Source organism: Macaca thibetana, chromosome 20, assembly GCF_024542745.1.
Source record: "Macaca thibetana thibetana isolate TM-01 chromosome 20, ASM2454274v1, whole genome shotgun sequence".
Lineage (NCBI taxonomy): Eukaryota > Metazoa > Chordata > Mammalia > Primates > Cercopithecidae > Macaca > Macaca thibetana.
The window spans coordinates 72,357,996-72,383,854 of NC_065597.1; the positions used below are offsets into that span (position 1 = coordinate 72,357,996).

The window sequence follows — 25,859 nt, forward strand, 5'->3', positions numbered from 1 at the left end:
CACAAATGCAAGCGGAATGTTTCCATTTCTTCTTCCCACTCCGTATCTAAGTTGTGTGTGTGTGTGTGTCTGTGTCTTCCCTCCCATCCCTTCCTGATGCCTTCTAAAGGTGTTCCTCTTTCTGATCTTTCTGCTTACTGACTCCTTATTTGACTGTTTCCTTTGGCTCCGTCAGTGAGCCAAGATCGTGCCATTGTACTCCTGCCTGGGTGACAAAGTGAGACCCTGCCTCAAATTAATTAATTAATTAATTAATTTTCCTAGTCAGCCCAACTGTTTTATTTCATGTGTCTTTATTTCATGTGTCGTGTTGACTGTTCCCTGTGCACATCAGCTACCTTGGTGATAAAGTGAGTGAAGGAAAGACCAAAGGTCAGGCCCCAGCTGTGCTCCACCAGGCAAGTTTATACAGGGAGTGGAGCAACACCCTCAGAGCATAGTACTTCTGGCAACACTCTCTGGGCTTGAACTCTTCCTATTTGTCAACCCTGTTTGTCATTGCTCCACCAGGGACCCTGCCTTCAGTTAACGTGCTATGCTTCTGATTTGGGTATGTTCTTTTCAAGAGAGTTGTTGGGATAAGGAGAGGGAGGGTGAGCACAGAATCCCAAAGGGGAGACAGTTTCCTATACCAGTTGTTTTCTGCTCTCCATCCTAGTCTGGCTACCTACCCAAGCTTACATTGTCCTCCCGGGAGACAGGTGCTAGGTTTTTGTTGTTTTCCCTCCCTTGCAGTTTTGACATAAAAAGTGACCAATAAATATCTTCCCAACGTTGAATGAATGAATGAGCACACAGAGTACATATCTTTCAAAAAGTTTTAGGGAGTAAAATTAGGCAGAGTAATCCTCAGTAATCCTTAGGCAGAGATAAGAACAGAATGAGCCAGGCGCGGTGGCTCAAGCCTGTAATCCCAGCACTTTGGGAGGCCGAGACGGGCGGATCACGAGGTCAGGAGATCGAGACCATCCTGGCTAACCCGGTGAAACCCCGTCTCTACTAAAAAATACAAAAAACTAGCCGGGCGAGGTGGCGGGCGCCTGTAGTCCCAGCTACTCCAGAGGCTGAGGCAGGAGAATGGCTTAAACCCGGGAGGCGGAGCTTGTAGTGAGCCGAGATCTGGCCACTGCACTCCAGCCTGGGCGACAGAGCGAGACTCCGTCTCAAAAAAAAAAAAAAAAAAAGAACAGAATGAATTTTTGTCAGCAGGCTAATGTAAGTGTTGACTTGAGAAATGCAGAAGGTAATTAACAGTAGCTTATGGCACGAGGAATTCCGGTTGCAAGTAACTCTTGGTTGGCTAAGTATGTTTTTATAAAACCACACTGATAAATTATGGCAAGTATTAACTGGCCATAAAGGATCTTTCGCAGCAGTTTGTAGCACACTTCTTGACTATCAGGACATTGGGTGTTAAAGTATAGAGTAACTACTTTAGAAAAACTCCAGACAGAGGATCAAGGTAAGGAAGGAACACTAACCAAGGGAAAGGAGAGAAAATTCCTCATTACAAGGAAGCATGATAACAAATGAGGAAGAAAGTAGAATAGGGATATTAAATTTTGAGGTCATTTTTCTTCTTAGAAGTTACCCAAATGGGATGGTCAAATGCTAATTAAAACAAAATAAAATCAAGCAAGTACACTAAGAGGGAGGTGAACTATAATGAAATTTTAATGCTTTGAATATTTATTTACACATTGTTTCAAGAAAAAGAAATTAAAGCCAATGCAAGTGAGTAAATGAGAAAGTCTTCTGAGGGCACTTTGAACTCCTGGGGAGATGCCCAGTATAATTATTATTAGTTTCTTGTTCAGTAGGCTTTCTGGAAACCGACAATTAACTGATGCCACTGAACTCTTAATGAATGAAGCACTCTGGGGCTTGTTAAAAGTGCAAGAGTAGATCACTTAGTTTCAAGTTATTAATAAGTTGCTCCAGGGATCATTACAGGTATCTAGTATCCCTTCCAGACCACTCTCATTATGAGGCATCTGGGATGCCTGGTGTTCTCATAAATGGATGCTCCAGGGAGGAGGTCAAGAGGGTCCTCTTACAAAGCCATCTTGAGAAGTTGTCAGTAAAGTTTTGGTCGCCCTCTGGGGAAGGGAAAGGCAGCTCCCGTGTTTTCGATGAGCTTTGCTCCTATGGGAGAGAGGTCCTCCACTGAGTGGGAACTGTTCCTCAAAGATGGTTTAGGGCAGAGATTGTCAAGACTTATCTCTTACAAACTGAACTATTTATGGGTAAAACGTTAGAATGTCTGAGATGTACTTTAAAATACTCCAAAGCAAACCAACAACCCTCTAAAAGCAAAAAATAAAAAATCTGGAGGGGATAAATGAAACAAGATTGGGAAAATGTTGGTGATTTTTAAGGCCTGAAGGGGGTTCATTATACTAGTCTCTTTATATTTATATATGTTTGATAACTTCCATAAGAAAAACCTCGCCGGGCGCGGTGGCTCAAGCCTGTAATCCCAGCACTTTGGGAGGCCGAGACGGGCGGATCACGAGGTCAGGAGATCGAGACCATCCTGGCTAACACGGTGAAACCCCGTCTCTACTAAAAAATACAAAAAAAAAAACTAGCCGGGCGAGGTGGCGGGCGCCTGTAGTCCCAGCTACTCGGGAGGCTGAGGCAGGAGAATGGCGGGAACCCGGGAGGCGGAGCTTGCAGTGAGCTGAGATCCGGCCACAGCACTCCAGCCTGGGTGACAGAGCGAGACTCCGTCTCAAAAAAAAAAAAAAAAAAAAAAAAAAAAAAAAAAAAAGAAAAACCTCTAAGTGGGTACATAGAAAAGGATTGTCCATTTCCTATATATATTATTTTAAATCAGTTATTACTCTATGTATTTATTAGAATTCTTTCAGTTACAATTAACAGAATCCCCAATTCACATTGGCTTAAACAATAAAGGGAATGTATAGATTCATGTAGCTGAAAAGTACTGGGCAGTTCTAGGTATCAGGTGATGCTTGATCCTATAGCTCAATGATGTTACCAAGGACTGAATTTCTATCACTCTGTTCTGTTTTCTATGATGTTGGTTTCATGCTAAGGATCATATATCTCCCAGTTTCAAGAAGATTGTGAACAGGTACTGGATTACATGCGTCATCCGGCAAAAGCTGGATTTGTTCTAGCATCTCCAAGAAAACTCCCAACAGGACCAGCTTAAGGCCATATGCCTAACCCTGAGCCATTGTCTAATCAAGGAGGTAGAATCTTTCTCTTACTGAGGTTAGGTCACATTCTCCATTCCTGGAAACCAGGATCAGGAACCTCTCAGATCTCCAAATGGAATCAGGATTGATGGAAAGGAAAAAGGGTGAAATGGATGTTAGGAGGCCATCAACAAATGTCTGCTACACTCCCCATGTGTAAAGCTTCTAGTAGAATAGAACAGAGGGCATTGAACCATATCTTCTAAAACTGCAATAGAGGTGTGAAGCTGTGGTCAGAGATCAAGGACCTAGATAGTCTGTAGAGGTGGAACATTTCCTTAAGGCAGTGTCTGGTGTGGATGGGAATGGTTTTGAAAGTGCAATGTGCTTCATTTTGGAGAGTGTATTTACTCCTGGAAGAAAGGCATCATTTTGCCTGGTGTAGGGCGAGTGCTGGGTTTGTTCTGGGCATCCCAGGCTGTCATGATAAGAATGCACTTGAGCCAGGCACGGTGGCTCACGCCTGTAATCCCAGCACTTTGGGAGGCCGAGGTGGGCCGATCAAGAGATCTGGAGTTTAAGACCAGCCTGACCAACGTGATGAAACCCTGTCTCTACTAAAAATAAAAACATAAGCCGGGCGTGGTAGGGCGCACCTGTAATCCCAGCTACTCAGGAGACTGAGGCAGGAGAATCACTTGCACCCAGCAGGCACAGCTTGCAGTGAGCCAAGATCGCGCCACTGCACTCCAGCCTGGGCAACAGAGTGAGACTCTGTCTCAAAAAAAAAAAAAAAAAAAGAATGCACTTGAGTACTCTTGCAGTATAATATCTCCATGCTTTGGAGATAATCTCCATCACTAATACTCACATCAGGTACCTACATGCCTCATTTAGCGTGGCAATTTGAGAAATATTTTATATTTTTACATTTTTTCCCTTTTACACCAACAAAGCAAAAACGTAATGAAAAATGTCTTAATATTTAACAATATATACACTTAAGATATCTATCTATATGAAATATAGGTATCCATAGAGTGTATTCACATACGTATTAATGTACAGGCATAACTTATTTTATTGTACCTTACTTTATGGCACTTCACAGATACTGTATTTTTTATGAATTGAAGGTTTGTGGCAAGCCTGTGTTGAGCAAGTCTATCGTTACCATTTTTCCAACAGCACATGCTCACTTCGTGTCTCCATGCCAATATTTTTATTTTATTTATTTATTTTTTTTGAGACGGAGTCTCGCTCTGTAGCCCAGGCTGGAGTGCAGTGGCCGGATCTCAGCTCACTGCAAGCTCCGCCTCCCGGGTTCACGCCATTCTCCGGCCTCAGCCTCCCGAGTAGCTGGGACTACAGGCGCTGCCACCTCGCCCGACTATTTTTTGTATTTCTTAGTAGAGACGGGGTTTCACCGTGTTAGCCAGGATGGTCTCGATCTCCTGACCTCGTGATCCGCCCATCTCGGCCTCCCAAAGTGCTGGGATTACAGGCTTGAGCCACCGTGCCCGGCCTATGCCAATATTTTTAAATTAAGGTATATATGCATTGATTTTTTTAGACATAATGCAATTGCACATTTAAAGACTATACTACAGGCCAGGCGTGATGGCTCACATTTGTAATACCAGCACTTTGGGAAGCCAAGGCAGGAGGATCACTTAAGCCCAGGAGTTTCAGACCAGCCTGGGCAACATATTGAGACCCCATCTCTATTAAAAAATAAGTAAATAGGCCGGGCATGGTAGCTCATGCCTGTAATCCCAGCACTTTGGGAGGCTGAGGGAGGCTTATCAGTTGAGGCCAGGAGTTCAAGACCAGCCTGGCCAACATGGTAAAACCCCATCTCTACTAAAAGTACAAAAATTAGCTGGGCATGGTGGCAGGTGCCTGTAATCCCAGCTACTTCAGAGGCTGAGGCAAAAGAATCACTTGAACCTGGAAGGCAGAGGTTGCAGAGAACTGAGATGCCACTGCACTCCAGTCTAGGTGACAGTGAGGCTCTGCCTCAAAACATACAATATAATACAATACAATACAAAATTGAAAAATAAAAAAGACTACAGTACAGTGTAAACATAACTTTTATATGTACTGGAAAACCAAAAAATTTATGTAACTCACTTCACTGTGATATTCATATCATCGCATGGGCCTGGAACCAAACCTGCAATATATTTGAGGTAAGCATATATATGTATATGTAGGTATATAGTATATATATGTATCTGTGTAGGAGCGAGGTGTGATGGCATGCACCTGTAGTCCCAGACTTTGGGAGGTTTAGGCAGGAGGATCACTTGAGTCCAGGAGTTCAAGGCCAGCCTGAGTAACAGAGCAAAACTCCCATCTCTAAAATATATATAAAACAAACATACACAGAGAGAAATCCATTACAACACTCAGCAGTTTAGTTAGATATTTTTCTCATGATTGCTTGATCAATTCGGTAGAGTGAGTACTTTGATTTGGTCTCAGAACATGAGCCTGACGCAGCATAATGTGCTTTCCTCAACTCAATGGCCTTTGCCAATCTATTAACTCTGCTATGCAGGTGAATTGCCTGAGCTCAGGAGTTCAAGACCAGCCTGGGCAACATGGTGAAACCCTGTCTCTATTAAAATACAAAAAATTAGCCAGGTGTGGTGGTTGACACTTGTGGTCCCAGCTACTTGGGAAGCTTGAGGCCCGATAATTGCTTGAACTGGGGAGGTAGAGGTTGCAGTGAGCTAAGATCGGGCAATTGCACTCCAGCCTGAGGAACAGAGTGAGACTCTGTCTCCAAAAAAATAAAATAAAATAAATTTTTTTGACCGGGCACGGTGGTTTATGCCTGTAATCCCAGCACTTTGGGAGGCTGAGACGGGCGGATCACGAGGTCAGGAGATCAAGACCATCCTGGCTAACATGGTGAAACCCCATCTCTACTAAAAATACAAAAAAAAAAAATTAGCCAGGCGTGGTGGCGGGCGCCTGTAAGTCCCAGCTACTCGGGAGGCTGAGACAGGAGAATGGCGTGAACCCGGGAGGTAGAGCTTGCAGTGAGCCAAGATCAGCCGCTGCACTCCAGCCTGAGCGACAGGGCGAGACTCCATCTCAAAAAAATAAAAAATTTGTTTTTCCTAACTCTTTTGTGTAACAAGCTGTTGTTCCCTATGATACTAAATTTTTAAGGAATTTTTCTAATGTTACAAATATTTAATTTTGTCTTTGTGAACAGTAAAGATCCTTTACTTTTTGATTGTTTCAAATGCTTTGAAATCATTCAGTTGATTGTACAAATCATGGACAAATGCTTAGTGTGAAAATTATGTTGGAAGTATATCTATTGGTTTTAAAAATTCAACAGTAAGGATTAGTAGCACAACACCAGAAAGATGGCAGAGCAAGAGCAAAGAAAAATCCCTTTGGTTCCACAAAAATCTCCTGAAAAATAGGAAGACTTAAAGAAGGAGCAGTGGAAAGGAAAAGGTTCAGGTTTAAGCGACTGGAATCATTCCTACATGATTCCAGAAACGTGACAAGGTGTGTCTCAGATGACTAAAGTGAAACCTCGTGTCTTGGAATTGCCAGAAAAACATTCCTTGACCTTTGTTGTACGCATCAAAAGGATTAATGGCGTGAACTTACTGGTGCAGAGAACCACTGCAAGACTTCGCCTAAAGAAAATTTTTAGTGGTGTCTTTGTAAAAGTCACCCCCCAGAACCTAAAATTGCTGCATATAGTGGACACTTATGTGATCTGGGGATTTCCAAATCTGAAGTCTGTCTGGGAATTCATTCCGAAACGTGGACAAGCCAAGGTCAAGAATAAGACCATCCCTCTGACAGACAACACAGTGATTGAGGAGCACCTGGGGAAGTTTGGTGTCATTTGCTTGGAAGACCTCATTCATGAAATTGCCTTCCCAGGGAAGCATTTCCAGGAGATCTCACGGTTCTTGTGCCCTTTCCACCTCTCAGTGGCCCATCATGCTACCAAAAATACAGTGGGCTTCCTCAAGGAGATGGGCACACCTGGTTATTGGAGTGAACACATCAATCAGCTCATCTGCCAGCTGAACTAGACCCAGGTGCCAAACTACAGTAAAAAAAAAAAAAAAATTTTTTTGAGATGGAGTTTTGCTCTTGTTGCCCAGGCTGGAGTGCAATGGCACGATCTCGGCTCACCGCAACCTCCGCCTCCCAGGTGCAAGCAATTCTCCTGCTTCACTCTCCCGAGTAGCTGGGATAACAGGCATGCACCACCACACCCAACTAATTTTGTATTTTTAGTAGAGACGGGGTTTCTCCATGTTGAGGCTGGTCTCGAACTCCTGACCTCAGGTGATCTGTCCGCCTCGGCCTCCCAAAGTGCTGGGATTACAGGCGTGAGCCACCACGCCTGGCCAAAACTGCAGTAAATTTTTATCAGTGAAGTGGAAGCATGTGTGTTTTTTTGTTTGTTTGTTTGTTTTTGAGATTCTTTATCAAGTATCTTCAGAGATTATTTCCTGCTTTATCTTCAAAAACTGGAAAGGAAGGGTTAAAGAAAAGACAGTAGCTTATGTTCATGGCAAGTACCTCTCATCGCAGTCCAGTTCCAAGGAAAAATTCCAGCGTTTTCTACATTGGCTGCCGCCTTGTCTGCTGAAGGAGTTCTGCTTTGTTGCATCTTCTCTCCTAGGGTTTAATGTTGGTAAATGAGTAACTCTGGCATTTGTACAAGGCTCCCTAAGACTCCTGGAGCAGTCGACCAAGTCCGGGGACATAATTGAATCTGCAGATTCCTGGGGACTTGTTTTGAAAAAGACTTGAAATACACATAGGAAGAAAGGCCCAAAAATAAATGTTAACTTGTCAAAAAAAAAAAAAAATTCAACAGTAAGCTTTCTTAGTTTTTCCTAAAAGGTGCATCGTATCCAAACACTGTAAAGCTTAATTTTTAATGTTAGCACTAAGATTGGTGCAACTCAAGATTCATTATCCAAACTGTGGCAGAAATGAAAAGTGATTCAGATAGTTTTTCTAAATCTGAAAATCTGAAATGCAATGCAAGAGGTAGCTTGCTTAATTCCTTTCACAGGAGGGATTAGGACTAGAGGAACTGCTTTAGGCAAAGTACATGCATTATCAGATTTGGGTGAATTGTACAGGAGAAAAGTCTTACAGATGCTTGACTGAAGAAGGCATTTCAGTACAGCCCATCTACCATTGCCCAGTGGAAGATTAATATATGAAGGAATCTTAGGCACGTAGCAAATTTGGTTGATGTTTCAAACAGTGCCCTCGCCTTGGTCCCCAGTGAACCCACACAAGAAAGAAAAAGCGACAAGTGTAGAAAAGATTCAGAAACAAAAGTATGCTTTTTGTTTGGGTGGATTTCTACTGGGACGAACAGTAAAAACGCGAAGTATGGGCAAAACTTTGTTTCCCACTTGAGGGCACTTCAGACAGTCTATACAGCAGAGAATTCAGTCCACAGAAAGAATGTGGGGAGAGTTTCAGCAAGTATTTATGCACTAGAAAACCTCTAAGTGAAGAGTAACAGGGCAGCCTTCATTATACATAACAGGTAGGAGTAACCAGGAAATGCAGGAGTAAATGCTTCAGTGGCATGACTCAACAAATATTTGGAAAATCCTTTATGAACTCCAATCTTTTGTTACCAGTTGTCCATTTGGATAAAAGAGGCTGCTGGGCATTCTTCCACAGACTCACCTGGGACATTCAATGCTGTTCTTAGTAGTTCCAAAAGTTAACAGAAACCCTAGGAGTTTTAGTTTTGAGATTTAGTTTGATTCTAAGCCCTTCTGTTCTTTCCCTCAAGTTAAAAGATATCTGCGGTTGGGCATGGTGGCTCATGCCTGTAATCCCAGTACTTTGGGAGGCCAAGGCAGGAGGATCACTTGAGCTTAGGAGTTCAAGATCAACCTGGGCAACATAGCAAGACCTCATCTCTACTAAAAATAAAAAAATAATAACCCAGGCATGGTGGCACATGCCTGGAGTCCCAGATACTCAGGAGGCTGAGGTGGGAGGATTGCTTGAGCCTGGGAGATTGAGGCTGTGGTGAGCCCAACCTGGGCAACAGAGTGAGACCCTTGTCTCAAAAATAAAATGTATCTGAGGTTCTCAAGGTGAGCTCAAGGTTCCAGTCTGCTTAATGGCAGGGAGAACTCTAGGTCTGGGATGGTCCCAGCACTGTACTTAGACTAGTGCAGGGGAGAGGTCAGGAGACTAGACGGGGTCAAAGATACAGTTCTCGGATATAACCTTGAAGCCATGGTAAGGCTGCTATCTGAACATGCTAAAATAAAGCTTCCTTCTTGTTTCCTGGAAATCACCTGCTGGTTTATGGAGGACATATTTGTGAGAACTTTAGTACTAATGTTTAAGGCTAAACCTAGGATTATGTGTTTCTCATATTTCATTTTTAAAGCAAGCCTCAATAGATTTTAATATCATGGTATAAGTAATCTGTTCTCATATCATCTGGTATCATTTTAGTAATCCAGTCTCATCTCAAGCTACAGAAAACCCTTCTTCCACTCCCCACCCCACAAATTCGAAGGTTGTTATGAGACATCATGTTATGCGCAACAGCTGAGTACTGGCTATGACTTTCCCCCTGGAGGATTCTCACTCCACAACTGGAACTGTCCTGCTCCTGCCTCCCTGCCCAAGTTTCTCCCCAATTGTCTATCATCCCTTAGTCCAGGAAGACAAGACACCTTACTGTCTACACTGATCTGGGCAAATTTGCTTTTGCCCTGTATCTCATCTGTTTTCTGAGGCACAACTCACTGAAGATACGACAGAGGTAGTTAACAAACCATTCTTCGAAATCTGCACTCATATGAGGGAGGCAATCCCTACCCCCCACCACAGCCCATTCAATAGAAATGCCTGTTTTGTGCATGAGGCAACGTGCTGGGAGACAAAGAATAAGGGAAGTGGGCCAGATAGGGAAGGAGGGTTGCCTTGTCCCCTTGAACTGACCTCCCATAAGATTTGTCCCAGACAGCAATGTCTTTCTTCCCTATCATCTACAATCTTGGGAGCTCCTATGTGGTCCCATTAGTGTTGCATCAGCTCAGTTTAGCATCCATGGGAAGCCAGATCTCTTTTGAGGGTCAAAGGCTAGGTAGAATGAAAATAGAAAGGTTCAGAGCTCCAGCAGAACAGTCACTCCCCCAACTACCCTTTTCTAAGCTCTATTAAGATTGGCCAGGTTGGCTGGGTGCGGTGGCTCACGCCTGTAATCCCAGCACTTTAGGAAGCCGAGGCGGGCAGATCACGAGGTCAGGAGACGGAGACCATCCTGGCTAACAAGGTGAAACCCCGTCTCTACTAAAAAATACAAAAAATAGCCAGGCGTGGTGGCGGGCACCTGTAGTCCCAGCTACTCGGGAGCCTGAGGCAGGAGAATGGTGTGAACCCAGGAGGTGGAGCTTGCAGAGAGCCAAGATTGCACCACTGCACTCCAGCCTGGACAACAGAGCGAGACTCCGTCTCAAAAAAAAAAAAAAAAAAAAAAAAAAAAGATAGGCCAGGTTATGGTACAGAAACACACAACACCAATGTCTCAGTGGTTTAATAGAACGAATGTTTATTTCTTGTTCTCACAAAGTCCATTATCGGTCTGGAGACTCTCAGGAATAGCCGCCCTCCATGCAGTGGCTCAGTGTTCTGGACTGCTTTGATTTCACGGCTCCTCTCACTGTATGTGGTTCCATGATTAAGGCAGGAAAGGAGAGCACTGGTCTTGTACCAGAAAAAAAAAGAAGGAAAAAAAAAAAAAGAAAAGCTTCAGCCAGAAGTGAGGCTTCTTCTGCTCACAACTCATTGACCAAAACTGTCTCATAACCTCATCTTAGTGCAAGGAGCAGGAAAGCAAAAACCATTCTTTTTATTGTTCACTACAAGTTCCATGAGGGGATGCAATTTTGTCTCTTGGCCACTCCTGTGTCCTCAGAGTATAGGACAGTGCCTGGCACATCATAGGCCTTCATTAAATTGACCAGAATGAATGAATGTAGTGCCAGAAAGAAAGCCACACATGATCTGGGAGAAGAAACAGAATCCTGGAGGTCTTAGGTTAAGAATGTGCTGGGTAAGAGCTATGCAGACCAGAGCTCCAGAGTTGGCTGTACTTAAGAAACAATAATTAGTATAGGCTGGGCATGGTGGCTCATGCATGTAATCCCAGCACTTTGGGAGGCCGAGGTGGGCGTTTGAGGTCAGCAGTTCAAGACCAGCCTGCTCAACATGGTGAAACCCCGTCTCTACTAAAAATACAAAAAATTAGCCAGGCGTGGTGGTAGGCGCCTGTAATCCCAGCTACTCTGGAGGCTGAGGCAGGTGAATCACTTGAATTTGGGAAGCGGAAGATGCAATGAGCTGAGATCACACCATTGCACTCCAGCCTGGGCGATAAGAGCAAAACTCTGTCTCAACATAAATAAATAAATAAATAAGCAGTTTGGAAGAGGTCAGTTATTTAACCCCTTTCCTGATATACCTAAGAGCTCTAAAAGGAATGCACCTGAGTCACTGCTGTACCTAAATAAGCAAGTTGTAAGAAAATCCATAGGCTATACAGACTTTTGGCAATCCATCAAATTAATCACCTGAGGCTGCTGTTAAATGCTGTGCTGGAAAGAACAAAGACAGGTAGAGCTTACAGTGTAGGACAAAACAACATGGATGTGGATTTGCTCATCCTCGCCCAACACGCAGCACCAGTTCCCAAACCCTTTATTTAGGGAACCGTCTCCTCCTGACTAGATGTCCAGGTCTCCATGCCAAATGAGCCACAGGATCCTGTCTGCAGCACACACACTCCAACTCCCATACAAACATTAAGTCTTTTTTTTTTTGAGACGGAGTCTCACTCGGTCGTCCAGGCTGGAGTGCAGTGGCGCGATCTCAGCTCACTGCAAGCTCCGCCTCCCGGGTTCACGCCATTCTCCTGCCTCAGCCTCCTGAGTAGCTGGGACTACAGGCGCCCGCCACCACACCCGGCTAATTTTTTTTATTTTTAGTAGAGACAGGGTTTCACCTTGTTAGCCAGGATAGTCTCGATCTTCTGACCTCGTGATCCACCTGCCTCGGCCTCCCAAAGTGCTGGGATTACGGGCGTGAGCCACCGTGCCCGGCCAAGTCTCTTAGTAACAAAGAAAAACCAATTAAAAAGTAAATAAACAAAATTCTGAGTTGATCTTAATTCCCACTAATTTTCTTTCAGGCCTTGGCCAAGTATGAATTTTTATACCTGCTTTATCCTACTGACATTGTAAGTCTAGTTTCTTTTATTGCAGAAAATTCTTTACATCTTATATTCCATGGCTACAAATTCCAACCCGTTTACCCATGATTCCATTAGAGATGTTTTCTGTTTTCCAAACATCACCAATGAGAGAGGCACAAGTTAGTGCATTAATAGTTCATCTGAAGATTCCCTAGTGGTGAAGTTAACATGATTTCATCACAGTAGAAAACTGTGATAACAGGATCCAAGAGCAGAAGTTGCCAAAAAGTTCAAGAAGGAACTCAAATGATGTTCAACTTTGCAAACCGTGTCCAATGACAAAAGAAAGAAAATCCAATTTCATTCTTGGAACACTTTACATTGTAATTCATTTCTGCCTCATGAGACTATTGAAATTAGTAAGCCTGCTACTGTGAAGAGAATGGTATGCAATTAAACATGCATGTTATTGCTTTTCATTTTGGAAGACCACGCTGCAAATGTATCTATTGGATGTGTTCAAGAATGACTGGAGAGATCAATGCAAAACGAACAATGTTTACTTCTGTGACCACAGAAAACTACTGAGTGGCTGCAGACCAAGTCTTGATTTTTTTTTTTTTTTTTTTTTTTTTTTTTTTTGAGACGGAGTCTCGCTGTGTCTCCCAGGCTGGAGTGCAGTGGCGTGATCTCGGCTCACTGCAAGCTCCGCCTCCCGGGTTCACGCCATTCTCCCGCCTCAGCCTCCCAAGTAGCTGAGACTACAGGCGCCCGCCACCACGCCCAGCTAGTTTTTTGTATTTTTAGTAGAGACAGGGTTTCACCATGTTAGCCAGGATAGTCTCGATCTCCTGACCTCGTGATCCACCCGCCTCGGCCTCCCAAAGTGCTGGGATTATAGGCTTGAGCCACCGCGCCCGGCCGTCTTGATTATTTTCTGTGAAACATATGTTTATCCCCGCCATTTTCTGATGTAAAATTTTTCAAGGTTTGTGATTTCTGTTTTACACAAGTTTTAGTGTCAAGCTCCATTTGGTGAATGTCTTCAGAATGAGGACACTGGACAAGCTTCTCTTCACAGGTGGAGTTTCTGGTGTCTAAGAAGGCTTGACCGCCTGCTGAAATTTCTCCTGCATATGCTGCAAGTGTATGGCTGCTCACCTGTGTGGGTTCTCCGGTGTTTAATAAGGTGGGAGTTCTGACTGAATTTTTTTCCACATTCATGACATGTGAAGGGCTTTTCTCCTGTATGAGTTCTTTGGTGTGTATGTAGATTTGTATTTTGACTGAAGCTTTTCCCACACCATGAACATTTATATGGTTTTATTCCTTGGTGTGTTGTTAAGTGCTTATTAAGATCTGAACTCCACCTAAACCTCTTATCACACTGTTGACATTTATAGGGTTTCTCTTCAGTGTGAATTCTTTGGTGCTTAATCAGGTCAGAGCTAACTCTGAAGGTTTTCCCACATTCCTGACATTTAAAAGGCTTCTCTCTTGCACAATCCTTCTTGTGACGATCCATAAGTTTGAGCAGCTCTTGTTTCCAGGTTGAAAGTTTCTTCCTTTTCTTCACTGGAAAATCTTGGTGCCATTTCCCCACTCTGTGAATATCAAAATGATTTTCTTTGCCTGCTGTTTTCTGGGGAACTTTTACTTTGGCCTTTTTTGATATGATGTCTGTTGATGCTTGTATTTCTAAGTCAGAAAGAGATACAGGCTGATGATTTTCAGTGTCATTTTTGAGCTTTAACCCTGTTGGAATAAACATAATCACCCATCTGTATCCCAGAACAAGAAAATCATAGAAATAAAAAGAAAAATTCAATGATTTTAAAAAAAAGGAACAAAATCTTAAAATGTTAAGCCCTTGCAAAAGTTCATATCAAGGCACACTTCTCCACTTCCCATGGTATATTTACCTGTAGGAGATTTTCCGGCACTATCCTTAAACTCGGGGGATACTTGAACCCATGGCTCTTCCCCTTGCTCTAGACAGGAGATCACTTTAGGTTTGGGGAGCACAAACAATGCTGTCAAATGGACAAAATGAGGTCAAGGACTGGTAACTTAACAGTGAATTGGTCCACTAATCCCAGACTGTTTCAGGATGACCAAAGACATTTTACAATTTGTTACTCCAAATGGTTAAATGGATAGACTCCAAGATCTAGTATCATGTTTATACTGTGCTATACTTATAGGTAGCTATGCAAAGCAGAGACTAAGAAATAAACCTATGGTGGATCAGTGAAAAGGATACAGGGAATGGGAATCCAGTACACGTTCTCCCTCTTTTGCCATCAATACCCTATATCCAACCAAGGGGGAACCAAGCTCCAGAAGTTGCAGGGAATATAAGCTGGTCTTATTAACTCTTTAGAAGGACTCAGCCTGGATAAGACCAGGTATGGCGGAGCCAATGTGAAGGATGCTGACTTGAGTATCATAAGCACAAGTGATTACTATTATAATTACAGTTACTTTTTATTTAGCCTTTATTCTTTAGCCACAGGCCCTCAGCTAGGATAGATTTCTACCATTCCTATAGATTACTGGTTCATATGCAGGTACAAGAAATAGACCAAAATCACTTCGTGAAATTTCTCTAATTACAGATTGCTAGATATGAAACTGTCACTCATTCATTCAACAAACATGTACTGAGTGGCTATGGTGTGTTAGGCACTGCTCGAGGGCTAGGGATATAGCAGTGAAGAAGACCCCTAATTTCATGGACTTTACATTATAGTATAGGGGTGGCACAATCAATCAATAAACAAAATAATGTCAGGGAGTGACAAATGTTTTAAAGAAAACTAAATCATGGTAAACAGTATTTAAGATTCTGCTCCTGTGAAGCTATTTTAGATAAGGTCCTGTGGGACACCTCTTTGAGAAAGTAATACTTGAGCAGAAACCTAAAAGTGAGTTTTGCCGCATGGCAGAAAAGTATGCAAGGCAAAGGAAAAGTGGAAATAAGCCTGGCGAGTTCAAGTAACAGAAAGATGACCAGTGTGGCTAAAGAGGACTGAGTGCACAAGCACACCAGTAGCAAGACACATGTGCAAAGAAGTCCATAGTAAACAGACCATGGCGGGTCCTGAGGCCTTGGTAAGAAGTTTAGATTTTTCTCCAAATATGGTAAGAAGTAACCACAGCCTTCTGAAGCAAGGAAACGCAACCATCTGATTATGTTTTCAAAAAATCAATCGGGGTTCTGTGTAGAAAACAGACTGTGGGAGGACAAGAGCGGAGGCAGGGGACCTGTTAGAAAGCTACTGACATTGACCTGCTTCAAGATGACACTGGCTAAGATCAGGATGCTGGCAGTGCAAGGAGCTGAAACATGGTTGCAGTCAGGATATGTCGAAGTAGAGTTAAGAAAACTTGCTAATGAATTAACAGTGGGGTATGATGGCAAGATCAGGGTAAAAGATGACAGTACTAGCTGGGCACGGTAGCTCATGCCTGTAATCCCAGCACTTTGGGAGGCCAAGGCAGGCAGATCACAAGGTCAGGAGATTGAGACCATCCTGGTTAACATGGTGAAACCCTGACTCTACTAAAAAAATACAAAAAATATTAGTTGGGCATGGTGGCGGGCGCCTGTAGTCCCAGCTACTTGGGAGGCTGAGGCAGGAGAATGGTGTGAACCCGGGAGGCAGAGCTTGCAGTGAGCTGAGATCACGCCACTGCACTCCAGCCTGGGTGACAGAGCAAGCCTCCGTCTCAAAAAAAAAAACAAAGATGACAGTACTTTGTTCGCCCTGAGCAACTGGATAATGGTGGTGCCCCTTACTCAGATGGGAAAAACATGATGGAGAAGATTTGGGGAAAGGGAAGGAAGGGATCAAGATCTCCACGTAGGATAAGGAATGAGCATGTACATTTGGAAAAAGCTCCTCAAGTGATCTGGATACACTACCTACACCCTCCCCTACACTGTCTAGTTGAGAATCAACCAGCTCCTGGAACACTGAGACCCTCTCACAGGGGTTCATTCTCAGTAAGCTGGGCACAGATTACTCAACTTCTACACAAAAAGAGGGGAGAATCTTTACCTAGAGAGATGACAGTCTCATAGTTTTCCTGCATTACATCATTGTAGAGGGCCTTCTGAGTGTATTCCAGTAACTCCCATTCTTCCTGGGAAAAATATATGGCCACTTCTTCAAATGTCAACAAGTTCTAAAGAAGAGAATGGACTTCAGCTCCAAACTTGCCACTGCAGAAGCAGCCTAACTGGGTATGAACTGCATGGTAGGCCAGGCGCTAAAGAAATTAACAACACGATTTAAGGGAAAAAAAAAAAAAAAAGCAGGGCAGAAGGCAGAAAAAAAGGAGCCAACGGGTCAGCAAACAGCCTAGGAGGTACCCAGTTCCCTCTGGGCCAAGCCTAATTGTCCAGGGTAGAACCTCTGGGGCTAACATGCCTCAGGGCACATGCTGGGCAGTATGGGTCTTGGGCAGCAGGGAAAGGCAGACAAGGTCATGCTGAGGTAGCCCTACACTGCTGGAAAGCACAGCTCACCTGGGATTGAGGCAAGAGGAGCTCAGGTGCCACTGTCCAGTCTTTGGTGTTTGTCTGCTCAGGAAAGACTAAAATCTGTTGAGCAGGCAAAGCTGTGGGTGGAAAAGAGCCAGAGGGCATTTCTCTTGTTTCTATGAACATCCGTAGCTCATTTCTAAAATACAGAAGATTCTGATTCTTTCTGGAAAGATAGGACGCCTTTTTAAGAGTGTATATGGTAACCACCTGGTTCTTTGTAAATTAGAACCAAGTGTCTACCAGCCCCTAGAACCGGTTCCCCAGATGATTATCCTCGGTTTTCATGAGGCAAGTTAATAAAAAGAGATATGTATATATATATGGGTTTTTTTCCCCCTCGCATGATATAAATTGTTCTGAGTTGAGCAAAACTTAGAAGTAGTCAATTTGAAAATGAAGTACTCAGGAAGCCCAGTGTGCCAAATAAAATTAAACAAGAGGGTAAAAATGAACTTGACAAATTCAACTAACAGCAAGGAGACCAGCTAAGTGGCTGGTAAGGACTGAGCAAGGGCTTGAGTAGCAGATGAGGGCAGACAGGTGAGCAGGAACCAGACTGTAAAGTGTTCTGGAGCCCTGGTAATATCAGACTTTTTTTTTTTTTCTGAATGTAAGTGACCACAGGCTTTTGAGGCAAGGAAATGTCATGATCTGATTAGGTTTTTAAAAGATCAATCTAGCTTCTGTATAGAAAACAGACTGTGTAAGGGCACAAGGAGATGCAGGGGCCCCTGTTAAAAAGCTACTCATGTACGCCTGGTTCAAGATGACACTGGCTTACACCAGGATGCTAACAGTGCAAGAAGCTGAGACATGGTTGGAGTTAGGATACGTCAAAGTAAAGCTAAGAAAACTTGCTAATGAATTAACAATGGGGTATGATGACAAGATCAGAACAAAGGACGACTGTTACTTTGTATGCCTTGAGCAACTGGATAATGGTTGTGCCCCTTACTGAGATAAGAAAGACATGGAAGAGGAAGTTTGGTGGAAGAGAGAGGGAAGGGATTAAGAACTCCATGTAGGGTAAGCAATCAGCACGTACATTTGGAAAAAGCTCCCCAGGTGATCTGGATACACTACCTACACCCTCCCCTACACCATCTAGTTGAGAATCAACCAGCTCCTGGAACAGTGAGACACCCCTCACTGGGGTTCCTTCTCAGTAAGCCAAGAATAGAGTACTCAACTACATAAAGGGAAGGGAAAATCTTTACCTAGAGAGATGACAGTCTCATAGTTTTCCTGCATTACATCATTGTAGAGGGCCTTCTGAGTGGGATCCAATAACTCCCATTCTTCCTGGGAAAAGTACATGGCCACTTCTTCAAATGTCAACAAGCTCTAAAGAAGAGAATGGACTTCAGCTCAGAACCTGCCACGATACAGAAGCAGCCTAGCCACCTGGCTCTGAACTGCACGTTAGGCCAGGCGATAAAGGAATTAACAGAACATGATTTTTTTTAAGTGAGAAGGCAGAAAAAAAAGGAGCCAAGGGGTCAGCCCACAGCCTGGGAGGTACCCAGTTGCCCAGAGAACACCCGGGACTAACACACCTCTGAACCCCTCCTGGACAGTTTGAATCGTGTATAGCAGAGAAAGGTAGCCCTAAACAGCTGGAAAGCACAGCTCACCTGGGACTCAGGCAAGACGTGCTCAGGTGTCACTGTCCAGTCTTTGGTGTTTGTTTGCTCAGGAAAGGCTATAATCTGTTGAGTAGGCACAGCTGTGGGGGGAAAAGAGCCAGAAGAAATCTCTTTTATCTATAAAATCCTGAGCTCATTTCTAAAATACTGATCCTAAGTACAGATAGGACACCTTTACACGTGTGGTGTATGTGATGCCTGAAGCAGTCTCTTCATAAATAAGAACCAAATATCCACCAGCCCCTAGAACCAGTTCCCCAATTAACCATTTCCTCAGTCTTCATCAGAGAAATAAAAGAGAAATCTCTTTTTCCTCTCATATTTTTCTGAGTTAGACCAAAATTTGATATCTTAAAATGAAGTACTCAGGGACTCCACCGTATGGTAGGAGATGAAGTTTTTTGTCTTTTATTATGTTTTTCCTGGTACACAATTGTTTTCACATTCTGCCACTAACAGCCCATCTGATCCCAACTCCTTCTGTATTTTATGAGGATGAGGTGACCCTAAGCCTTCTCACTCTATTTCTTTCCTTCCTCTCCACTTTTCTAAGGAACAGAGTTCATGTGTTATTACCAAGAAGAGTTCTGGGGTTTAGCTATTTCTGTTCCCTCGGCCAACTCCCACTTTCATCCACAGTTGGCATTTCTACTGCTGTCTGGAAGGACATCATAGTTGCCATCAAAGCTGGTTTTACAAATCCACAGAGCAGAGTATTCAAAAAATGCCTATGACATTTTGGGTGAATAAACTATTATCACAGCTCCCAGGAGAAGGAAATTATCATGAAGCTCCTTACCCCTCTCATACACAGGCTCAGTGTCTTTATGAGTATTCCTGCTGAGCTGTTCTTGCAGACCCTGGTATGTATTCCAAAATTCTTCATCTTGGGATACGTCCACTGGTTGGGAATCTGCTGACTTCAGCCTGAAACTTGAGGCCTCTGCTGTTTCTCCCAAGAGCACTGCCTCCTTTCCCAGCTCATGGACTGCAACCTAGAAATAATTCCCATCCTTGTTACCACAGAACTTACTTTTGGTTTGTGGGGATGGAGGCAGAGCAACAGGTATACAGCCCACATTGTCAGTAGTGTAAGACACTAAAAAAAATGACAAAGGCTTAAAGATACTGGGCCACCAATGTTCCACAAATGTCTATACACAAATAGGAGAAAACTAGGGTAAAAGGAAACAAACCGTGATTCCTGCCAGCCCTTCAACACAGCAGCTTCTACTCCTCTGTATATGGTCTAGGTCAGGCCACTGGCAGGGTTGGGCAGGCCACTCATCTTTTTTTTGTTTTGTGAAGAGTTTCGCTCGTTGCCCAGGCTGGAGTGCAGTGGCATAATTTCGGCTCACTACAACCTCTGCCCCCTAGGTTCAGGTGATTCTCCTGCCTCAGCCTTCCAAGTAGCTGGGATTACAGGTATGCACCACCATGCCCGGCTAACTTTTGCATTTTTAGTAGAGATGGGGTTTCTCCATATTGGTCAAGCTGCTCTTGAACTCCCGACCTCAGATTATCTGCCCACTTCGGCCTCCCAAAAGTGCTGGGATTACAGGTGTGAGTCATTGTGCCCGGCCGGGCAGGCCACTCATTCTAATGCTGTCTTGTCAGGCTTTTTCTCTTGACTTCAAACCCACAATTGTGGTTTTCTATCTTCTACTTTTCACTAAAATTCAAAGAAATTTAAAAGTCTTCCTGTCAGCCTGATTATGCCTACAGCCACAGGTTTTCAGAGAATTGGGACAGAATGGAGAAAAAAGGGGAAAGAGTGGCTCCAACCTACCTCCAGATGATTTTGACACAGTACATAGGTCCTGCCCTGTATTCTTCCCAGCAGACCTGAGGTCAGTAGATGTGTCGCCACCCACCAAAGTCATACCCTGGCTCCCTACTTGTTAGCAGAGCCAAGGAACCACCATTAAGGGAAGGCAGTAGAGGCTTTCATCTACTGTAGGGAGGACATTACCCATCAGTGCATTTCTTCTCCTTGGCTATTCTGTTGGGATTTTTCTTTTTTCCAAATCTTTGTTTCCCTTTTTTCTATGTTTTCTTTTCTTTTGCAGTCTTCCCCTAGTTATTATTATTATTTTTTTTTTTGAGACAGGGTCTCACTCTGTCACCCAGGCTGCAGTACAGTGGTGCAGTCATGGCTCACTGCAGTCTCAGGTGATCCTCCTACCTCAGCCTCCCGAGTAGCTGGGACTACAGGCACACGACACCACGCCCAGCTAATTTTTGTATTTTTTGTAGCGACAGAGCTTCACCATGTTGCCCAGGCTGGATTTTTCCTAATATTTAAAAACATTTTTTTTTTGAGATGGAGTCTCGCTCAGTTGCCCAGGCTGGAATGCAGTGGTGTGATCTCAGCTCACTGCAACCTCTGCCTCCTGGGTTCAAGCAATTTTCCTGCCTCAGCCTTCTGAGTAGCTGGCATTACAGGCACATGCCACCACGCCCAGCTAGTTTATGTATTTTTTGTAGAGACGGGGTTTCAGCATGTTAGTCAGGCTAGTTTCAAACTCCTGACCTTGTGATCCATCCGCCTCAGCCTCCCAAAGTGCTGGGATTACAGGTGTGAGCCTCCGTGCCCGGCCTAAAACATTTTTTTTTTAAGAGACAAGGTCTCACTCTGTTGCTCAGGCCAGAGTACAATGCTGCAATAACAACTCACTGCAGCGTCAAACTTCTGGGTCAAGCAATCCTCTCACCTCAGCGTCTTGTGAAACTGGGACTACAGGCATGTGCCATTAGCCTGGCTTGTTTTCTTTTTTTTTTTCATAGCAACAAGGTCACACTATGTTCCCAAGACTGGTCTCAAGTGATCCTCCCACCTCGACCCCTAAAGTGTTCAAAATATAGGCATGAGCCACCGAACCCGGCAATTTCTCCTTTTCTTTAAATGTCCTTGTTTTCCTGTGTTCTCCTTGTGGATCTGCCCCCTTTTTTTTTTTTTTAAGACAGGGTCTCACTCTGTCACCCAAGGGAGTGCAGTGGTGCGATCTCAGCTCACTGCAACCTCCACCTCCTGGGCTCAGGTGATTCTCCTGACTCAGCCTCCCAAGTAACTGGGACCACAGGTGTGTGCCACCATGCCTGGCTAATTTTGATGTTTTTTGTAGAGATGGGGTTTCACCATGTTGCCCAGGCTGGGCTCAGGGGATCTGCCTGCCTCGGCCTCTCAAAGTGCTGGAATTACAGGTGTGAGCCACTGTGCCCGGCCCCCCCCTTTTTTTTTTTTCTTCGTGAGATGGAGTCTTGCTATGTCACCCAGGCTGGAGTGCAGTGGCGTGATCTTGGCTCACTGCAACCTCCCAGGTTCAAATGATTCTCCCTCCTCAGCCTCCAGGATAGCTGGGATTACAGGCACCAGTCGTCATGCCCAGCTAATTTGTTTATTTTTGTAGAGAGAGGGTTCCACCATGTTGTCCAGGCTGGTCTTGAACTCCTGATCTCAGATGATCCACCCACCTCAGCCTCCCAAAGTGCTGGGATTACAGATGTGAGCCACTGCACCCGGCCTCCCTGACTCTTTATTACCTTTTATTCTGTTTCTAAGTACTTAAGTCCTGTCTCCTTGGCCAAGCCAGACTAGGCCCATCACCCTCAATTCACCCTGGCTCCAAAGAGGGCAAAAGCAACTCTCTTTCTCTAAGGCCAGGGAAGTATCTGCCACAATCTCTGAAACCTCTGAACTTTTCTGTGGGTCTGTAGTTTCAACTCCCACCTTAACTGTCCTAAAAAAAAAAACAGTGACCTAATGCATCTAATTTCTCAACTAACTGCCACCATCGCTACTATATCCACCTGCATCCTATTTCACTGTACATGCCAGGAATCTTTCTTCTCACCCCATTCCATGTTTGACCAGATTCCCTCTGCAAGTGTTCTACCAGAACCACAGCCTCCTCAATGCTCTGTGGATGGTGCTTCTGCATCTGGGTCTGTGTCTCCCTGGGCAGAATAGTCAGGAACTGCTCTAGCACAAGCAGTTCCAGTATCTGCTCTTTTGAGTGGATCTCTGGCCTCAGCCATAGATGACATAATTCTTGAAGTTTGCTGACAGCCTCACGAGGTCCAGCTGCTTCATCATAAGTGAAGTTCCGGAAGTGCCAGCAAGAGCTCTTAGGATCGAGACTGTCCATTTGAGGAGATTTTTTACTCTGACCGGAGCTCTCTCTTGCAGGTCCCTTGGTCTCCCACAAAGCCCTGATCTGAGGGTCCAAGTATGCAGCCACTTTCAGATCTACCATCATCATTCTGCTCTAGGAAGTTCTGTTCCTATGTTAAGACACCCAATTGGTACCACGTTTGACAAATGAGATCCCGTCTGGTCTTGTACAAAAGCAATAAAAGGATCTTCTTCCTAAAAGCACTGAGGACAAGAAAAAAAAAGTACATATCAATAAGAAACTCACATGACCCTCATCACTTGCTACTTATGAGAAAAAAGAACAGAAAAGATGTCCTGTCTTCCCTTCAAAATCAACTAGCAGGTTCTTTGTTTTTCTCCTTTTCTATTATTCAGCTCAAGCACAGCACAAAACAGACAAATGTCAGTGGACAACTGTCTTTTTTATAAAAAGAAAAACAATTTAGGAAAGGTTGGTGGGTAAGAAAATTGGCACCCACTGGCTGAAAGGTATTTTGGGATTTTCCAAGGATTTAACTGGTGTGCCTCCTATCCCATCTTCCCCATAAGAAAAGAATAGGAGAAAATAAGATTAGGAAAACATTCTGAGATTCTCTTAAATTTTAACAGATCATCCCAGTCTGTCTTTAGTAAGGGGAGTACAACTTTTATGACCCTTCACCCTCTTGTGAAGATGGAAGCCTTCACTTTAAAAACATTTTAGGCCAGGTGCAGTGGCTCATGCCTGTATTCCCAGCACTTTTGGAGACCGAGGTGGGAGGATCACTTGAGCCAGGAGTTTCAGACCAGCCTGAGCAACATAGCAAGACCCCGTTTCTACAAAACACAAAATTAAAAAAAAAAAAAAAGCCAGGATGGTAGAGCACACTAGTAGTTCTAGTTCAGGAGGCTGAGGTGGGAGAGTCACGTGAGCCTAGGAATTCAAAGTTGCAGTGAGCCATGACCTCATCACTGCACTCTGGCCTGGGAGTTAGAGCAAGACTCTGTCTCTCTAATTTAAAAACTAAAAATAAAGGCACCTTAAAAAACAACATTTTAGATTTTCCATTGTAGGAATACTGGCAAAAGAGCTGAGACAGTGAGATCAAAATACAGTAGTACCCCCTTATCCAAAGGGTGTAAGTTCCAGTACATTCTGTGAATACCTAAAACCCCCAACAGCATCTAACTGCATTTTACTATTTTCTCTATGTATACATGGCTATGATAGTTTAATTTATAAATGAGATACAATAAGAGATTAACAATAAAACACTGTAATAAGTTACTTAAAACTGGCGGGGCGTGGTGGCTCATGCCTGTAATCCCAGCACTTTCGGAGGCCCAACGTGGGTGGATCACCTGAGATCAGGACTTCAAGACCAGCCCGGCCAATATGGTGAAACCTTCTTCACTGAAAATACAAACATTAGCCAGGTGTGGTGGTGCGTGCCTGTAGTCTCAGATACCCAGGAGGATGAGGCAGGAGAACTGTTTGAATCCGGGAGGCAGAGGTTGCAGTCAGCTGAGACCGCGCCAGGGCACTCCAGCCCGGGCAGCAAAGCGAGACTCCATCTCAAAAAAAAAAAAAAAAAAAGGGTTAAAACTTATGAACTATTTATTTCTAGAGTTTTCCATTTAATATTTTTTGTACCGCAGTTGACAGCGGGTAAGTGAAACCCAGATAAAGTGGGGGGAGGGGTTACTACAGAAGGAAAGTAAAAAAGTAAACTATTTTCAGACCATGTCTCCCAAGTAAGCAAAAATATGCCCATCATTCTTCTTTGCAAGACACATAAAGCGTGCCATGCAGATGATTTATATTAATTTTTTTTTTTTTTTGAGATGAAGTCTCTCCCTGTCACCCAGGCTGGAGTGTAGTGGCGTGATCTCAGCTCACTGCAACTTCCACCTCCCGGGTTCAAGTCATTCTCCTGCCTCAGCCTCCCGAATAGTTGGGATTACAGGAACACACCACCATGCCCGGGTAATTTTTGTATTTTTATTAGAGACAGGGTTTCACCACCTTGGCCAGGTTAGTCTCGAACTCCTGACCTCGTGATCCACCCACCTTGGCCTCCTAAATTGCTGGGATTACGGGCGCGAGCCAACGCGCCAGGCCTACACGCATTTTTAACTGTGCTTACTTGATCTGGACAAAATCACAACTGGTCTGTTTACAAAATATCACGTTGTAAGAAAGGATATTTTATTTACAAAATATCAAGTCATATTTTCTTTTTGTCGCTGATGTCTACGAAATATCAACTCCAATAGGAGCTGGTGACGATGAAAGTGAAACTTTTGCTGACTTTACATTTCTCGGAAGGTCATTTAGACTTCTAAGTGGGGCTGAGAAGAGCCGTGAGCCTCACTTTTCCTGAAGTAAGCCAGCAGAAACGGCACCGAAATTCTGGCCAGGATGCCACCGGTATTCAAAGAAGTGGCCAGCGCCCCGCTGCCCACCCCGGCTCCGGAAGCACAGAGACACTTCCTGTGTTTTTGCATCAGCAGAAGCCGCTAGCCCTGAGGCTCAACCGACCGCATAACATCAGCCGGACACGGAAATGCCCGCGGAGGCGGTAAAGGGTCTGAGGTAAAGGAGCTGCAGGCACTGCTGCCTGCCAGCACTCGGATTCGCCACAGCTTGTGTCTGCGACAGGCGTGCCGGCGGGCACTAGGCAAGCGGGCAGTGTCCCAGCGAGCTTCAGCCGCGCCTCTGGACTATAGCTGCGAAAAGCAGGGAGAGAATGGTTTCTCAAGCCCGACGGGGGCCCCGCCTCAGGATCCAGCCGCGCGGCCCGGAAGCGCCGCGGCCGCCGCCTACGGAAAATGTCTGCCTCCCTGCGGCCGCCGCCGCTTCAGCGACTTCAGGGTCTAAGCCATAGGGGAAGCTGCTTCTCGGTTACCTTGGCCAGCCTGGCTTCCGTGAAGGCCGCTCCTCGCTTTCTGACGCTCAAACTCAAGCCGCCGCGCGGAAGGTTGCCGATCTGAGGCGCGCAACCGCCGTCCCACAGCGGTGCTGCCCTACCGCTGCCCTGTCCAGGCTCAGAGCCCGAGAGCCGGCCGGAAGTGGAAGTGACGCTTTCCGAGGGCGCGCGGAGGCCCGCCTTCC

At 44.5% G+C, this 25,859-nt stretch overlaps 2 protein-coding genes and 1 pseudogene across 16 annotated transcripts in view; 1 reads left to right on the top strand and 2 right to left on the bottom strand.

Moving 5' to 3' along the window:
* CLUAP1 (clusterin associated protein 1) overlaps positions 1-21,844 on the bottom strand; it is a 217,260-nt gene extending 195,416 nt beyond the window's left edge. The window contains exon 1 of the mRNA XM_050774376.1: positions 21,833-21,844. The gene's annotated coding sequence lies outside the window, so the exon portion shown is untranslated. The remainder of the gene's footprint in view (positions 1-21,832) is intronic.
* Positions 1,657-25,785, bottom strand: ZNF75A (zinc finger protein 75a). Of its 15 annotated transcripts, none has more exons than XM_050774319.1 (9): positions 25,654-25,742; positions 22,464-22,987; positions 19,409-19,604; positions 18,598-18,689; positions 18,181-18,307; positions 16,946-17,037; positions 16,476-16,602; positions 7,743-7,841; positions 1,657-2,145 (listed from the first exon to the last, which is right to left on the bottom strand). In XM_050774319.1, exons 2-9 carry the CDS (start codon positions 22,869-22,871, stop codon positions 2,078-2,080), a joined length of 1,209 nt encoding a protein of 402 aa, XP_050630276.1. In that variant the 5' UTR covers positions 22,872-22,987; positions 25,654-25,742; the 3' UTR covers positions 1,657-2,077. The 15 variants fall into 15 exon arrangements, 13 of the variants coding, with proteins under 13 accessions (XP_050630276.1, XP_050630278.1, XP_050630277.1 ...); XM_050774320.1 differs by lacking the exons at positions 1,657-2,145; positions 7,743-7,841 and adding exons at positions 10,745-10,925; positions 14,334-14,444; XM_050774314.1 differs by lacking the exons at positions 1,657-2,145; positions 7,743-7,841 and adding exons at positions 13,337-14,109; positions 14,334-14,444.
* On the top strand, positions 2,260-7,264 carry LOC126945077 (60S ribosomal protein L7-like 1; annotated as a pseudogene).
* Positions 25,786-25,859: the final 74 nt, after the last annotated feature.

What these genes read in the sequence shown, in the direction of transcription:
- ZNF75A (XM_050774313.1), bottom strand. Translation starts at nt 22,871, where the DNA reads ATGATGATGGTAGATCTGAAAGTGGCTGCATACTTGGACCCTCAGATC. An exon ending in CTGGTCAAACATGGAATGGG is followed by an intron (nt 19,605 to 22,463) that starts GTGAGAAGAAAG and finishes AATTATTTCTAG; the next exon opens with GTTGCAGTCCATGAGCTGGG. An exon ending in ACGTCTTGCCTGAGTCCCAG is followed by an intron (nt 18,308 to 18,597) that starts GTGAGCTGTGCT and finishes TCTCTTCTTTAG; the next exon opens with AGCTTGTTGACATTTGAAGA.